At 50.6% G+C, this 16,658-nt stretch overlaps 1 protein-coding gene across 15 annotated transcripts in view; it reads left to right on the top strand.

The window, feature by feature from the left end:
* The window catches only part of WDR27 (WD repeat domain 27), a 51,240-nt gene extending 35,107 nt beyond the window's left edge, over positions 1-16,133 (top strand). For 6 of the 15 annotated variants that reach the window (XM_039881825.1, XM_039881881.1, XM_039881846.1 and 3 more), the window contains 6 exons: positions 1,927-2,048; positions 3,091-3,224; positions 4,579-4,703; positions 6,053-6,174; positions 13,721-13,818; positions 15,404-16,133. In XM_039881825.1, the coding sequence (XP_039737759.1) occupies positions 1,927-2,048; positions 3,091-3,224; positions 4,579-4,703; positions 6,053-6,174; positions 13,721-13,818; positions 15,404-15,629 (827 nt within the window). In that variant the 3' untranslated portion in view covers positions 15,630-16,133. The other 9 variants (XR_005657125.1, XR_005657119.1, XR_005657118.1 and 6 more) reach the window with 9 other exon arrangements.
* The last annotated feature ends 525 nt before the right edge of the window (positions 16,134-16,658 follow it).

The raw sequence follows: 16,658 nt of genomic DNA, 5'->3' as shown, positions 1-16,658 counted from the left end.
GGGCTCGCCGCGCGTCTCACCGTCGCCGGGCGGTCGATGGCAATGGAAGTTGTGCTGGTCGTGGACGCTTCTGGGTGTTATTGTTGGAAAAGGGACGTCTGCTGAATTGAGAAAGCGCGGCGGGTGTTCCCGCTCTGCCTGGGAACGCGCCGCACCTGCGCTGCGGGCAACGTCGTCGGCCCCCGCCCCGCCCGCCCCGCACGCGGGTCGCAGAATCCCACGTCGCCGTGTGAGCGGGTTCTTGCACTTCGCGGAGCGCAGAGTAGGTGGCTCGTTTCTGTCGTGACCGAGCAGACTCTCCTGTTCCAGACACCGAGTGCTCACAGTCGGGCAGTAAGACCTCTGAGGGGCCGGCCGGGCCCCGGGCCGGGCCAAACCGCCGGAGGAGCTGTACGTTCCTGCTGAGAATGGACGCTTGTCCGGTGCGGGACGTGCGTGCAAGGCGCGTGACCCATAAACGCGTGGGTCGGTCGCTCTAGAAGAGGAGGTTTAAGATTTCGCTGAGATTGTGGCGCTGTGTAAAAACTGCCTCTCGTCAAGGGTGGCGTCGAGCTCAGCGCCTCTTGCTGACGGTCAGGTCTGTCTCCTGGTGCTGCCAAGGTGTCGCTCCTGTGCCTGCCTTCCCTGGGGGCCACGTGGTCTCCTCTGCAGCGGGGGCCGGGCCTGGCCTGGCCTGGGGCAAAGGCGGGCGCAGTCCGGTTCCGTGGCCGGTTCGCTGGGTTTCTGAGGTTTGTTACCAGCTGAGTATGTTACAGCTCTGTGGGAAGAATCCACCCAGTGACACGGTGGTGATGCCCCGTGCGTGTCCCTCTGCTGCGTGTGGGTGTGGGTGAGGGTCTCCGTGCCCCGGCTGATGCCTGAGGCAGGACAGTGCGCCCGAGGTCCGGTGGCCGGACACAGCGGCAGTGGCTGCAGTGTCAGATACGCTGGCCCTCGCTGAGAGGTCACGGATGCCATTACTCGTGACTGGTCAGCGATGGGCCGTCCGGTCTGACTCTGCTGGACACTCCCAGCAGTGTGCACCAGGGGGCAGCAAAGCCATTCGGACGTTCCCGCCCTTGTGCGGCGTCTGTGCAGCTTGCAGGGCTGCGTGGCGGTGGCCGCAGGAGCCTCCCCTGCTTTCCCGTTCCCTCCAGCTCTGTGACCAGCGAGCTCTGGTGCTGCTGCGAGTCACTGTGACCTGCGGGTGACGGCGGCGCCGGAGGAAGTAACGGGTCATCGTGGCCCAGAGGACAGACCGCGGGTGTCATTTCAGCACCCGTCTCCAACGTTTTGATGAGTGAGAAGCAAGTGGCTGCTATTTGCTTGACCTGGTGGTGGGTTCTTGTCTTACTTGCTCGACTGTCTTATTTTCCTGTAACGGTGAGAAGCTCCTCTGGGGCACAACAAGTAAACTGTGTCCTGTGACAGCCCCCCACAGGCTGACATAGGGTGCTGTGAAGCCCCTCCTCAGGCTGACATCGGGGTGCTGTGACAGCCCCCCATGGGCTGACATCGGGGTGCTGTCACTGCGTGCCCAGATGCCTCGAGACCAGCCTAGCTGTACCCCTGGGAACCAGCCATTTCCACTTTGGATAAAGCGTTCCAAACCCATCACGACAGGTTTTCACACGTGAACACGCCCATGAAAGCTTTTGACTTTTCCCTTCAATGTTCCGAGAATTCCGTCTCTAAAGTGCATCTCGTGAGACCCAGGGGGGTCTCTGCGTTTCGTAATTTTCTACAACTTGTAAGGTTCTTCTTTTACAACATACTCTCAGATGCAAGTACAATTTTGGACTTCATATTTAAAAAAGTATGAATTTTGGAAATACATCCTTCATAAACCACGTTCGGCCTTTAAGGGAGGTACGTCACCTCCTCGGGCCGCAGTTCCCGGGTGTCACTGTGACCGGCTGTCCCTCTGTCCCGCCTGTCTCCCGTTAGGTCACGACGGGGCCGTGAGCGCCGTGTCCTGGAGCCACGACGGGAAGTGGCTGCTGTCTGCCTCCCAGGACGGGACGCTGAGGGTGTGGTCGGTTCGCAGGACGGAACTCGCATTGTGTCTGGTAAGGGTCACTCCCGGCAGTTGCAAAATGACTGGCCCTGTGATCTCTGGACTGTCAGGTAGTCACAGCTGTCCAGACAGAACGTCCTCCAAGGTGAAGCGGTCAGGAAATGGGGCAAACCAGGAGTTTGCTGCAACGCGCTCAAAGTTATTGACTACAGTTTTCTTAAATGTGGTGTGTATGCGCACACACATGATGGGCACACACATGACATACATGTGCACAACACACACACGTGCAGTTGAGTACGTCTCACGTTCATTATCTGAAATGGCAAAATCATTACCCTTAAAATACTAGAAAGGCTTTCGATGTGAGCTCAGTGCGTTCTTACAGTAGAGGCAGCGCCGATGGCCAAGGGCACACTGTACGGAGGAAGTGCCTTTTGGGGAGAAAATGTCCTGTTTTGGTGAACTTCTAGGAGCTCATTTGGACACAGAATGGGAACGGAGACACGGGTGATGGCATCGAGGTGACAACAGCTTACAGCCACGATAGGGGACGCGAGGGGGTAGCAGAGTGTGCAGCTTTGAGTGATCACGTGGGGAGCTGGTGACCTGCACATTTTCGGAGGCGTCATTAGCATTTACTTTCCACGAGTCCTGTCATAAATGGGGATCGAGTGCAGGACAGCTGGCCGAGAAGGGGCCGGGGGGACCTCAGGCTCCCGGGGGCCCTGCCCGCGGCCTAAAGAGGAGATGCCGTTGAGGGCCGCGGGTGCTGGCCACACGGTGGGCTGTGGCGAGGGCGAGGCCGACCCCTCAACTGCCTTTTAAAACACGCTCGGACTTCGCCGTGACAAAACCCTCGACGCTTGGTCAATTTGCTGCCGTGCTTCGGTTGCCTCTCATTTTAAAGTTTTTAGTGGCCGGACTTCCAAACACTCACGACAGAGAAAGTTAATCTCATGCTCTCTATCAGAAGCAGTCAGAGAGAAGCAATTTGGAGCAAGGTGTTGGAGCTGGGGTGACAGAACCCCCTACTTAGGCAGCAGCGTTTTTGACGCTGGCGCCCTGTATGACACCCCGTCATTCCATCGCAGGACAAGGACGTGTTCCCCCCGGCTGCGCGGTGCGCCCAGTTTTACTACCTCGACGCCTTCATCCTGTCGTCCTCGGGGCCCGAGGTGCGGCTGCTCAGGCACCACGTGGACACCCGCCGGGACGAGCTGAGGAGGTAGGGGCCTCGTTCTGTGGGCGGGGCCGCGGGGCTCAGCCAGTCGCCTGTACGCTGGTCTCGGCATTTGCGAACGTCCTCCGAGGCTTGGGGACACTGCCTTACAGACGAGCTGGTGGGAGCTGAGCGAGCCGCGTCTCTGTCCCCAGGCTGCTGGCCCTATACTGCACCCCACGTGGGCGCCCACCCCCCCCCCAGTCCTTGGCAGGCGCTGGCTCCTGTCACCAGAAACGCCCGGCGTCCACCGCCAGCACCACTCAGTTTCGTCCGCTAATCCTTAGCTTTCCGAGCCTAAGCGGGCACTGACCTGTGACACGCGCAGCCGTCACCCCGCATCCCGAGGTGCCCCGGCCCCCGCTTCAGGACCAGTGCCCCCGGCACCTCCACCTGGGTCCAGATTCGGTACCAGGCTGACGTGAGCTCAGTGCAGCCTCCTGCAGGCGTGCGGGCGTCCGCTGGGCGTCCCCTCTGGGCCTCTTGGTGTCAGCTGTTCCGCCCTCCCCTCTGCTGCCCCGGGGCTTTCGGCGTGTGTCCACGCACGCACACCCTGTCCCCTTCTCCTGTGACCGGTCCTTCCGGAAACGCCGTTCCTCGTCTGCACCGTGCACAGTGCTCTTACAGTGTCCCACTGTGCACAGTGCCGCCCTGCGGGGCTTCCAGCAGCTTCCAGCACAGACGAACCGGGACACACGGAACCTTGGTGCTGTCCCCGAGCTGCCCCGCCTGGTGCGCTGGGGACCGGAGTCCTGGGCAGCACTCCGTGTCACCCCTCTGAGCACCCCCGCTGCACCTGACTCTGCATGTCACCACCCAGCCCCCACCCAGCACTTACCTGCCAGTGGAAGGCAGGGCTGATGGCCTGTGTCATCCTCACTGAGCCCCGGCCCCACGGCTTTGTGCCATCACCGACCCGTGCCTGCGGGTGCCCCCGTCCTCGTCCCCCGGGCCAGCCCTGGTCGCCTGGCCTTGACTCAGCCACGCCTTCCCTGGGCCGAGATCATGGCCGGGAACTGCTAGCAGGTTCTCACTCTGTGAAACTATCGTTGAGGGTTAAGACCGTGTGTGTGTTAAACCAGGACTACCTGTTCCTGTTAGGAAATCTTAAAAAGTCATGTTCAAGTGGAGATACAAATTTCTGTCCTCGTAAGTATACGTGATTTCGGAATTAGGAGAGAGGTTTGCTTTCTCAGACTGGAATGAGTTCTTTTTGGCCGTGCATCATCTTAATGAAGTTTCTGTAAAGGAGACGGAGGCAGCCGACTCGCTCCCTCCCTCAGCGTTGTAAACGCTCATTCGATGGTGTGAAGACGCCGTTTTCAGTCGTTCACAGGCAGCGTGCGCCGTCGTGGTGGAGCAACGTGCTCTCCGCTGCCCCTTCCAGGTACAGGCAGAGGAGCTGGTGCAGGGCCGTGTGCGGGCTCCGCATGACAGGCGCCGCCGAGGTCACCGGCCTGTCCGCGGTGAACGAGTTCTACTCCTGTATCCTTTCTCCGTCCTCCCGACGCCGTCACACCCTGCCATCCTCCCGGCGACAGTCGGCTGAGTGAGTGAGCTCCGGACAGCGCGCTGGGCCCTGGGGCTCGGAGTCGGAGGGGCGGCTTCTGCGTGTAGTTGTTTCATCTCGGGAAAGTGCCTCGAAGACAGAGAAGGAAAGCGGACGCAATAGCGCACGCGACGCTGAGCGGGCGGCCTCACCTGATGCGTCCGGTCCCACCTGATGCGTCCGGCCTCACCTGATGTGTCCCGTCTCACCCGATGCGTCCGGTCTGGGGCTTGTTGAATAATGTCGGCCAATTTAACACATTTTGAAAGAAACCGCTGCCCTTACCGTAGGCGCCCTTTGGTCAAGCGAGCACTTATCCTATCTCTGGATGCCGGCGGAATTCATAGCTATTGCTGTTCAGTAGAATATAAAATTGAGTGAAAAACTTTGTGTTTTTGTGGCTGACATCACCCCTTTTAATTAAAATGTGTTAATTTAAACACTTAGGCTCAAAGATCATAATCTTCAGGAATTTAAAAAATTTTAATTTGTTCAGAGGTCTAAGTTGAAGTCTTAAGGATTTTATAGTTGAAATTTCAGGACTGGTGGAAGGTGTTAGACGTTCTCGTATATTTTAGTGAGAAATCTGCTTTTTTTATTCTGGAAGCTTTTGCTCAAAACAGAACGGAAGCCCCCCAGCGGCGACGCGCCGCTCTGGTCCTGTCGCCCCGGACGGTTTCCGCGCGGCGTGGCGCCAGCGTTGGGCGGGTCCGCGGGTCCGGCCTCCCCACCGGTGTGCTGTCCCTTCCGGCGCCCCCCGCGCACGCCGCTGCGTCCCGCCAGGCGCCCTCGTGAGTTTTCTGGGCTGGACGCTGGCAGCTGGGTCGTTCCGTGAGCCTTAAGGTCCTCAATGGCCCCTCACGAGGTTCGTCACCCTTGCTAGCAACGTGCCCCTGTAAGTCGTGTCCTGTCACTCGTGCAGCCTACTGCTGGTGACACCGGCCACTGGTGTGGCTCCGCTGTCCATCTTTACCTCAGACCTGTCCTCCAAGCCCAGTACCTCCAGGTCAGCCTGTGACCGCGCCTGTTACGTGCCGTTTCCTGGGCGTCTGACTTGTCACTTATCTAGAAGTGGACGCTCGGTCTCCCGGCTTGGAACTGGCTCCGCCCGGGTCTCCCCGTCTGCCTGCCACCAGCTCTTGCCCGAGGCGGGGCCGGTGTGGGGTGCAGGGTCCTAACAGATCACCTGTGGTCTCCCGGTGTTTCCAAGCTTCCCGAGAGGGGTCCCGGGCTGTCACTCCTCGGGGGCGGGCCCTGAGTTGTGTTCCTTAGCAGACCCGTGCAGACCTCGTGCTGGCCGCCAGCCGGAGCAGGACCTTGGAGGTCTTCGACCTCAACGCGGGGTGCAGCGCGGCCGTCATCCAGGGGGCCCACGCACGGCCCGTCCACCAGATCTGCCAAAACAAAGTGAGTGAGCTTTCGGTATGCTGTGTCATCGGTCAAGGTTTGTGTTGAAAACGTTTAACATACAAATGTGTGATGCGGTTTCATAATTTGCCACCTAATTCAGTGTTAATTTTTATTGAACATTAAATTCTTCTAAGCCTTGATGTTTGACATTAGAAGATGTTTTAATATATCGAATGTTAATTTTTGTACTTTTGTCCCTGATTACTTGATGAGTCCATTCTTTGACTTTACTAGTAAAACCTTCTCACTTAAAACTTGAGAGTTCAGGTGTTTCAAGCACTGAGTGGATAGGATGACAGTCACGTCACAGCTTCTCCTTTTAGGAGAGAGCTCATCTGTCATGACAGAAATGGGTTGAAAATGCGCACAGCCGAGGGTCAAGGCCTTGGGATTAGACGAGGTGACCTTTCTGATGAATTCATTGTTCACAGTTTAGTTCAGAAGACACTGTGTTACCCAAAAGAACATCCAAGAGACCTGGGAACAAAGTTTCTGTTTTCAGAACCACAGCTGCGATTTTGATGTTCAGTAAATTTGAGATCGATTTCCCAAGTGAGGCTTTAATTGGTAACGGCTTCTGAGGTTGCGTTATGATTCGAGGGCACCGCTTCTTAAGTGAAGTCTTACTGTGTTGGTTCAAAGACCATGTCAGCCATAGTTTCCGTACGTTATTCCAGGTACCCTACCTTCCCATGTGGCAGGGCCGCTGCGGTCTAGTGTCTGTGAAGTTTGTCACCCGTGCCAGAGGGGACAGAAGCACAGATTCGAGACCAGGGAGTTGCACTTTGTCGAAGCAGCCGCTGCCCCAGTGTCCTTCTGGACAAGTGGCACTAGAGAGCTTGGGCCACAGACTTTCTCGGGGTGCAGTGCGGGGAGCCCAGGTTCTGCCGGAGCAGGCCTGAGGCTCTGTGTTCAGGTCCCCACGAGATGTCGGTCAGGACGGGGTCAGAGCCGGGAGGAGGAGCACGTGGAGGCGCGGGTCACCCACCGCGTGGCTGTCCTGGGTCTGGGGTGGGAGACTTCGAAGGCCCAGACAGCATCCCTCCTGACGTTCCCCTAGCGTTATACCCGCAGAGATTAATTAACTCGGACGTTTCAGACTATGATAGGGGAAGGGTTTTCTGGTTTATGTAACGTTATGGAAAGTATCCGCTTAGAGCGAGTTGATGAAGAAAGATTATTTTTCTGTATCTTTATTTGTACAGACTCCTGTTGCATAAAAACAGAAGAAAAATATTCTAAACACTGCGTTGTAGGTCCCTAGATAACAAAGGAATCCCTTTGAAGCAGTTCGTAACTTCTTTATGAGGCTCCTAAAATAGCAGACTTCAGAAACAGTGCGCGTTAGATCAGCTCCGAGCATGGCGACAGCCCTGGTTGAAGGTCACGCTCTGGGTGGCTGTGGAGGAAGGGCGTCCGCCGGGTGGTGTCTGGTGGGAAGAGGTGTGCTGCTCTGTGGTCGATGGCCACGTCTTGTGCTGCGAATTTCAAGGGCAATCTGTTGGGATGGGGGTTGAGAGTGATTCCTAGACGGTGCGCGTTTCTGGGCTAGTAAATGAATTTGATAACTGAGTCATATATAAAATGATCGTTAGCCTGATACCCGTCTGATTTCTTAGGAATTGTGATTTCATCTAACTCAGTGAGATATTGATAGGCGATATTTTGGTGTAGAGTTTTAACAGATGAATCTGACTTGCCGTGTCAGTTTAGCGACTCTTCCAGGCCTTTGGCTTTCAGACTCCTTAGCGCATGTTGGGGTCTCAGTTGCCTTTGTGGCGTGTGGAGCCATCGTCTGTACCTAAGGTCCGCTCGGTCAGCATTTGCTGATTTGAGTCACACTAATTGCCACCACTGAAGGACCAGGATCCAAGTGTTTATGTAGCAAATGAGATGTAAATGCGGAGGGCAGAAGGTTTCTTGAAGTTAACACACAGGTTTTAGGAGTTAAAGTCTGACAGACAGCATTTGAAAGTGTTTAATGTTTCATACACAAAATGCAGTATTTAAAATTTATCTACAGATAAAGACTTGTAATATCCAGTACCTTTCTTGAAATGTTATGTAGTTGTGTATTTGACCAGTGTTTTTTTAGTTTAAGTCCTTAGTTAGTACAATTCAGTGAGAATTAAATTTACCAAACATTGTCATTCTTGAGTTAAAATATTTCAGCCACGAAGATAAATGTGGCTCTCACGTGTGATGTCTCTATATTGTAGATGGTACATTTGAAACATATTTCTTACCTTGCGTTTGACACTTGCCGCTTCTTTATCTAAAGCATTGTGGTTTATTAGAGAAAGATTTCTTTGTTCATTTAATTTGTGAATTTATGGCACATAGCTCTTACTAAAGTCTGTCATTTCAAAGCCACTCATCATCACCATCATCATCATCATCACTTTTTGTCTGTGGAAAATGGTCTGTCAGCATTTCCATAAATATCTATTTTCTTTTTGTTTACTTATTACGTTGTTTATTTTTTGGATTTATCACAGAGCCATAAAAACTTGGTCTAGATTGGAATTTATTAGAGTTCAGTCTGAAATTTTTTTCATTTTGGTTCCCAAATTTGTTTTAAATTGTTTCAGCTATTTATGTTGCAAAAGCAAATATACTTTTGGAGTTTTAAATTTTTTTTTGTTTTTTGTTTTTTTTACTTGTAACATAAAAAACAAAGCCCTGGCTTTAAAATAATGGTAAGGATAGTTCTTTTAATCTTAGCTAACCGGTTTTACTCATATTTCCAGAGAAGTTATTTCATTTTGAAAAATGAAGTGATGCTATTTTGTCTGACATCTTGGAATTTTCCTGTTTCCTCTCCCGTGTTCCTGTTTCCTACTAGAAGATCTTTTTAATGTTTCACATAAAATACTTCTCTCTGTTGTGAGGATTAAATAAGGTCGTGTGTACAAATCTCTTAGCGTTGCGAAGTTCAGAAATGAGTATTCTTATTTTTAAATATAAATGTATGAAGCCGAGTGGACCTTGCCTTAGAGAACTCTTAATTTTCGCGTGCCCCTAATTTCCCACAGCTCTTTGTCCCGTGAGAGTTGGGCAAATGCATAGGACTTGGCACCACAGTGGAAGATCTGACTCGGAATTGGACACGGTTCACGCTTTCGAGGAAACAGTGACATAGAAGGTTCTCGGTGTGGACGTGGGTGACATTTCCACAGAGCTGACTGTTGTGAGCACGGGACGTGACATGGAAGAGTGAGCAGGAGCCCCGGGGACAGACCAGAGGGGACCGGGTCTGACTGGGTTGCGCCTTCTCGCACTCTGTTGGACCGAGGTCACGAGGGCTTTGAAGGTGCGTGGAGCAGGGAACTAGGTCAGCTACAGTCACTCGGCCTCCCTGTCCTTGGCGAGCTTGGACCAAAAGCCCGGCGGTCTCTGGGCAGCCCACGCTCCTCTCTGCTCCCCGGTCGGACCCCAAAACCCTGAAGGCGGGCGGACGTGCTTTTCTGCCGGTGAATACCAGGCCCCTGGCGCTTTTGGTCAGTGGCCCCATATTAGTGTCACTGAGGTCATGCGTGTGTTTGTGTGTGTGCGCGCACCCATGTATGTGTGCACGCGTGTGCATGTGTTAACTTACCAGCCAGCTCACTCAGCGCACACCAGCCAGCACTCTGCCGTGGCCAGCCGGAGCACCAGGCCCGGGACGCTGGGCGCCGGGGGAGCGGGGTGGCCCAGAGGTGCCGCCAGCGGCAGGACGTCCAGTAGATGGGGAGCCAGGGTGCACTGGGGAGCAGAGTTCAGGAGGTGGGCGAGGGTGCCAGGCGTTGGACTCGTAGGCCCTGGTCAGACGTGGGGTTTCGTTCTGGGCATGCCGTGGCCGTCACCAACCTTTGAGCAGCAGGTGAGTGACCTCAGACGCTGGAGGCGGATAACTGACACAGACATGTAAGTTCCTGCCGCAATCTGGCCCACTGCGGGGAGCAGCGGAAGGAGGCCTGCGGGCCCCCTCCCCGGCGGCGGCAGAGTGACCCCACGTCCGCCTTCGGTCCACCACAGAACCGGCTCTGCCCCCACCCCGTTCCCTTCTCGCTCAGAGGCCCTGCGCCAAGCCGTCCCCTTGCCCGGGTGAGCGGCGGGGAGGAGTGCCGGGTGTCCGGGGTGGGCCGGCCTGGCCCCCTCAGGTGACAGTGACCACCTAGCGTACCAGTTCAAGGGTCGTGCCTCTCTCTCAACACCTGTGTCCTCTTGTTAAGAGTTTCAGAGCATTTGCTCCAGGAAACTGCTGGAAACTGCTTCCCGGTTGAGTGGCTGCTTCCGCAGTGTCCCGGCAGTGGCCGAGTGGGCCTCAAACTGTTGCCTGCGACTGTGATGTTTCGGGAGTTGCCGTGGCCTGCTCCAGGATGAGAGGTGCCCTATTAGGAAAAATCGTTCTGAGGTTTTTCATGGGAAAATAGCTGGTTTTACTTCCTGAAAAATAAACAGCTGGATCGTGTCTGGCGGAGAGGGAGAGGACGCAGGGTTACGGGGGCCGCCGAGTTTTTGTGACTCGTTCTTTAAAGTGCTCTTAGACTTTTGCTCAGTGACACGGTGCACATCAGGGTTCCACTGTCACCCTTCAGGTCCAGATCAGGGGGCACGGCCCGGAGCTGGCCCAAACGTCGCATGGCAGTAAAATACAAAAGCAGGTCCCTTCCAAAACGTTCAGCTCCGTCGCGAGCGTAGCCATGTCCGTCGTGCCTCGGCGGCGCTCGTGCGAGCATCTCGCGAGGCCACCCCGCCTGCAGCACCGCACCACGTTTCCGTTTTAAAATCGGGTCATGTCATTGAATGGCTTATCTTCAGAATAAACCCACAGTCCTTTATGAGTCATTGGTATCTTTAAAAAGGATAGTAGGTGTTTTTTTCTTTATATATTTTTAAAAGTCGACTTTGTCTGAATAAGGCATTTGCATTTTCTCATGTAAATACATAATTCTAGACAGCTAATTTGAATTGAAAAATGAAAAAATACTGAATAGAATTTAGTATACAGTTTTTAAATGAAACAATTTTATCACACAAAATTTTCAGAAACAATAGTCACAAATTGATATGATTACTTTAAAATATGTTTATTAGCTTAAGATCTTGCTTTTAAGGAAATGAAACGGTTCCTGATCCTGATATAACTCTCCCCGCTCCCCCCTCCCTCCTTCTCTGACCACTATTGAATGTGGTGTGCATCTTTCCCGAGTGTGCTTCAGAAGTACACACTGCGTTTGGCATGTTGGACTTGTGCCCAGTGACGCCAAACTGTGCATGTCTCTGTGCTACCTGGCTTTTTACTCCACATTATATGTATGAATTTTGTCCATTTTTATGCATTTCTAGTAAGTGCATTTAAGCCTATAAATTTTCCTCTGAACACTGCTTTCCTTGTGTTTCGCCAGCATTAGCACGTGGCATTTTCGTTATTTAGTGCTAAAATTTTCTAATTTTTGTTAAGATTTTTTTCCCCCAGGCTGCACTTAGATACGTGCTCTTGGATTTCCACACGTATGAGCTCATTTTCAGTAGTCCTTTTTGCGCCGATTTCTACTTTTGCGGCATTGTGTTCTGCGCACAGGCTCTATGTAACACGAATTGTCGTGGTGTCCGTTGAGATTTTTGTATTTGTTGTGAGACTTCGCGCTCTGGTTCATTTTCACAGATGTTACATGTATGCGTGAAGAGAACGTGTTCTTGCCATCTGCGTGGTGCAGGTCCGCACAGATGTCTGCTGGCCCAGCCATATCAATTGTATTCAGATTATCCACGTTTTCCTCGTTTTTTTATGCTTGATTTTTTAAAATTTAGGCACGAAATGTATTAACATTTCCCTCCACGATTGTAATCTTGTCAATTTCTTCTTATAATTATATTCATTTTTGCCTTATGTATTTGCAGCCCGTGTTATTAGGTGTATTTAAGTTGAGACTTTTTATATTTTCACGTGCAGTTCCTTTTATTATTTTTTGAAACTATTTCTTATTAGGTGTTTTCGCCTTATGTCTTTTTTATTTCTTAGTACATACTGTTTTTATCTGCATCCTTCAATTCAACCTTAAAAAAAATAGTATGTTTTAAGTGTATTTCTCGACATTGAACCTCAGAATCTCTTCTACTCGTTGGCTTGGTGCGTTTGCATTGTCACGACTCATGGGTTCGATCCTTGTGCTTTCTCGTCTACCTTCACACGATGTCCACACTTTATCATGAGTTTTCTTTGCTTCTTCGTCTCTTCTTCCTCAGCCTCTATGGATTGATCAGAGATGTTTCTAATTCCCCTTTTCACCCTGTGCGAAAGCTTTAACCAGTGCGAAATGGTTAAAGAAAACATACACCAGCCGTTCAGTTTTGTTCTCTTCAGCTTCAAAAACCAGCCATGTCGTAAGGTGCCTAACTCTGCAGTCGCTGTCTGTCTGTCTGTCTGTCTGTCTGTCAAACTAGATTCGTGTTTTGTATTCTTTTTATACTCAGTGCCCCACGTTTGGCAGACGGTCTCCGAATGTTTGTCGAATGTCTTTGGATTGTTTGCATGTTATGTTGTGCGTTAGCGAGCTTTCTCAGCCTGGGCCCAGTTTGTGGAACACTAAGCTATATCAATATCAGTAGCTGCATGACGATGACGTGACCCCTGTGCGTGTACTGTTTCTCACCTGAACATGCGTATAAACTAGTTTATACTTTACCCATTTGTTACGAGGAGGTTAAAGTGTTTGGACTGTTCTCTGGCCCAGTCCCCCCTCACTCTCCCTGTCCCCCCACACGTGTGTGTGCATTCGTCATCGTTACTGAATTTCTGTCAGCCTTTATTTTCTCTTTGTAAGAATCACTTCTAAGTATGCGTACATTTTAAGCATAAATGTCTATGGATATACTTTATTAAATTTGTCTTAATATTTTAGACATTCTTGACATGGAGGATGGAAATTGTTATGAACCATCATATATTTATGTAATGTTTGGAGCCAGATGTTCCGTAGATGGATTACAGTTCAGTTCTATTCCATGAGACATTTAAAATCACATGTTAAATCTTATGACAGCAGCATGGGGGAGGCAAATGCCATAGTGCCTTGATGATCTGGTCAGAGGCTCGTCCTCAGAGGAGTCACCATTTGAGTGACACGTGCTGGATTTTGCCCGTCATTGCAGACGTGTCCTAGGGTTTGACGATCAGCAGGTTATACTGATCTCAAACTTTAAATGCCTCTTACTAGGGGCATCTTTCCGAAAATACATTAAATACGGATTATGATCTATACTTTAAAAATAGACTTGGAGTACTCATATTTTAGTCTTTTGATCTTTTACCATCTGTAATTCTAAAGTTTCAGTGGCATTATGTATAGAGAAAACATATACCAGCATGTCTTAAGGTCCGAACGTACCATTAGTAACTATTCATATAGGCGGTTTTAGGGTCTAATTCTGACATTGTTATAATAAGAAAAGTTTGGAGTTTCGTGTGGATAAATTTTTTTTGTGGATTCTCTGTTGTTAGGTATCGGTGGTATCACGTTTATTAATTCTCACCTTGATTTTCCCTCTTGCATCATAGGGATCATCGTTTACGACTCAGCAGCCTCAGGTTTATAATCTTTTCGCAACCATGGCCATTGGTGATGGGATACGACTGTGGGACTTGAGAACTCTGAGGTGAGGCCTGGCCTGGTTTACAGGTTGCAGCTGGGAGCGAAGCTCGAGAGACCATGGAAATGTCTTTCTGTCAAAGCTCAGAAAGCGCTTCGCTTTAAATATTTGTAAACCCGGTTCAGTCTCTTTTTTCCAAATGCAACAAGGCTGTGCTGAATGTATTCACACTGACCGATCTAAGAAAAGTCTGATTCATGCACAGAGAAGGTCGCATAAATTTGGAATGGTAAAATGACAGGTGCTGGTCTTCCCTGTGTTATGAGTGTGACTTGTGGCTCCTGAGGGCCGGCAGCGCCCAGGGGGCCACCGGATGGTCTTAAACAGCATGGTGCGTACATCCGTGCACAAGTGCATCCGTGTGTGTCGTGTGAATTATCCTGTTCTGACAGTGTATGTTCTGGTAGTCATGTTATGCCAGACAGTTGTAAGATATGTTACCCTGTTCTTTTGAATCCTATATCCCGACAATGTGTAATGCCTGTAACAACATGGAACATTTACGTGTGTGTGCGCATGTGTGCACGCGTGTGTTCTATACCCACATGGAACATTTACGTGTGTGCGCGCACGTGTGCACGCGTGTGTCCTATACCCACATGGAACATTTATGCATTAATGTAGCAGCGCGCGTGTGCGCAGCGTGTCTATACCCATGGAACATTTCGATATGTGGCGGCCTTGCGCGTGTGCTGCCAGCGTTTGTCCTATACCCATGGAACATTCGTGTGTGTCAGCGCCCGCGATGATACTGCGTGTGTCCTATACCCCATGGAACATTCACGTGTGTGTGCGGCGATGTGTCCTCTCACCCACATGGGAATATTCGATGATGTGTCGTGCGTGTGATACTGCGTGTGTCTCTTTCCATGGAACATTTACGTGTGTGCACGCACGTGTGCACGCGTGTGTTCTATACCCACGAGAACGTCATTGGCAGAGTGCCCCATGCTCCTCTTTCATCCTACACAAGTACAGACCCCAGTGGCCAGCCCTGCGCTGTGTGGAGGGGTGTCGCCTGCCAGAGGGCCTGCTGGGCGGGGCCGTGGCGCCCGGTGCCGGTAGATGCTGGCGAAGGCTTTCTCAGCATGGCTCTGGCTGTCCCTGAAGGTGCTGGGGGTTTTTCTCAACAAAACTAGCATCAGTTCCCTGACATTTTTTTAACATAAATTTTATATAGCACTTTATAACTAGTTGCCTGTAGAACTTGACCAGCCTTGATAGAATGTCACCTCCCCAAAGCCCTTGAATCATTCATTTAAATAACTTATGATTTTAAAAGGTTTGTTTTTATATTTTTAAAGAGCTTCAGAATATGTTTGTTATTTAATAGTCTCATTATATAAAAAGTTTGTTTAGTGTTAGTTTGGCCATCTTTGTCAATTTATTATTCCGAAAAGTGTTTTAATTATTTTTGAAGATCTGTAGACTACCCTGAGGATCTGTTTAATCCTCGTATTTAAAAATGTTCTTTCACTGTTACTTTCTTCATTTTTGTGAAGAAAAGCATCGGGTTCGTATCTTTATTCTATTTTGTGTTAAAAATTAAAACATCGTTTTTTCTCCTGGCGTCTGTCACTTTTCCTCATAGGTGTGAGCGTCGTTTCGAGGGACATCCGAGCCGCTGCTACCCGTGCGGGATGGCCTTCAGCCCTTGCGGACGCTATGTGGCCTGCGGTGCCGAGGACAGACACGTACGTGCCGCCGTTGGTCCTAGACCCACGGGCCGCTCACACGGTTGCGCATTAGGAGGAGAGTCTGTTTTACGCTTCAGCACTGGCCGGTGCTTGGAGACTCGCACAGCAGTAGTATTTTAATAGCAGTAACGTGCGAAGGGGAAAGGTCACCGTGGTGATTTGTCCGTGCTCCTAATAAATACTGCTTGGATGTCGGTTCAGGAGAAGCTGTCACGAGGCGCGAGCCCTTTCTCAGGACAGTGCCAGTTACGGGCTGAGGTCGGTTCCTCTTGCCGGATCCCTCTGCCCTGCTGTTTTACTGTAAGATCATGTTTCGAAGCAGTCAAAACGGATGAACTAAGGAACACTTAGAGATGCCGTGATACACACCCGCGAGGCTGGAAAGGCCCAGGTTGTTATCAGAGATAAAGTCAGTAAAGATTTATTTTGAGACTGTTAAAGCTGCTGCTACCCTCGGTGGCTGACCGGTGGTCAGTGGCAGGCCAGCCGCCATCGTGCTCTGTCTGTGCGGGAAGGGGCAGGGGAAGGGCAGAGGGATCCGGCAGAAGGAACCGGATGTTGCTAGAAGCTGGCAACACTTCTGTGTTAGCGTGACCTGAAATAAAGCTCTGTATTAAATCTTGACCATTTTGGTCTTCTAAGAGAAGTTTATTATTTTTTTTAATGAACTAAAAATTCAAATGTCATTTCTGGCAATATTTTTAAAAAGTAAAGCGAATAACATGATAGTCGATTTATTTTCCCTGTGAACGATGTCACTACTGTTACGAGGTTTCAAAAAAGCAGAACTGGCTTGTTTGCGGTTCTTTCTCCCATTTCCTTTATCAGAATAATTCGAGTAAAGGGGAGGACATGTGTTAAAAACTCCGTGAGACAAAAAAAATGAAAGAAACGTCTCTTCACAGATCCTGTTCAGCAGAATTACAAAATAGTCGTGATGAACTGGCCTGGTTTCGTTTGCGAAACATTCATCTTTTTCAGTGGTACATTCAGTCCTTACAGTTTTTGTGAAAATATTTTTGAACAGTAAAGTATTATTCCAGCCTGAGTGCTCTGTGCCATATCCTCACCCTTTGCCCTTCCCCCCGGGCTTATTAATTTAGTTTTGGAGTAAGAGTTACTTTATACTTGTTTTATTTCCACTTTCTT

This window comes from Pteropus medius, unplaced genomic scaffold, assembly GCF_902729225.1.
Source record: "Pteropus medius unplaced genomic scaffold, Ma_sr-lr_union100, whole genome shotgun sequence".
Taxonomy (NCBI): Eukaryota; Metazoa; Chordata; class Mammalia; order Chiroptera; family Pteropodidae; genus Pteropus; species Pteropus medius.
The sequence above is the reverse complement of the archived record's forward strand: the minus strand, read 5'-3'. Positions and strand labels throughout refer to the sequence as shown.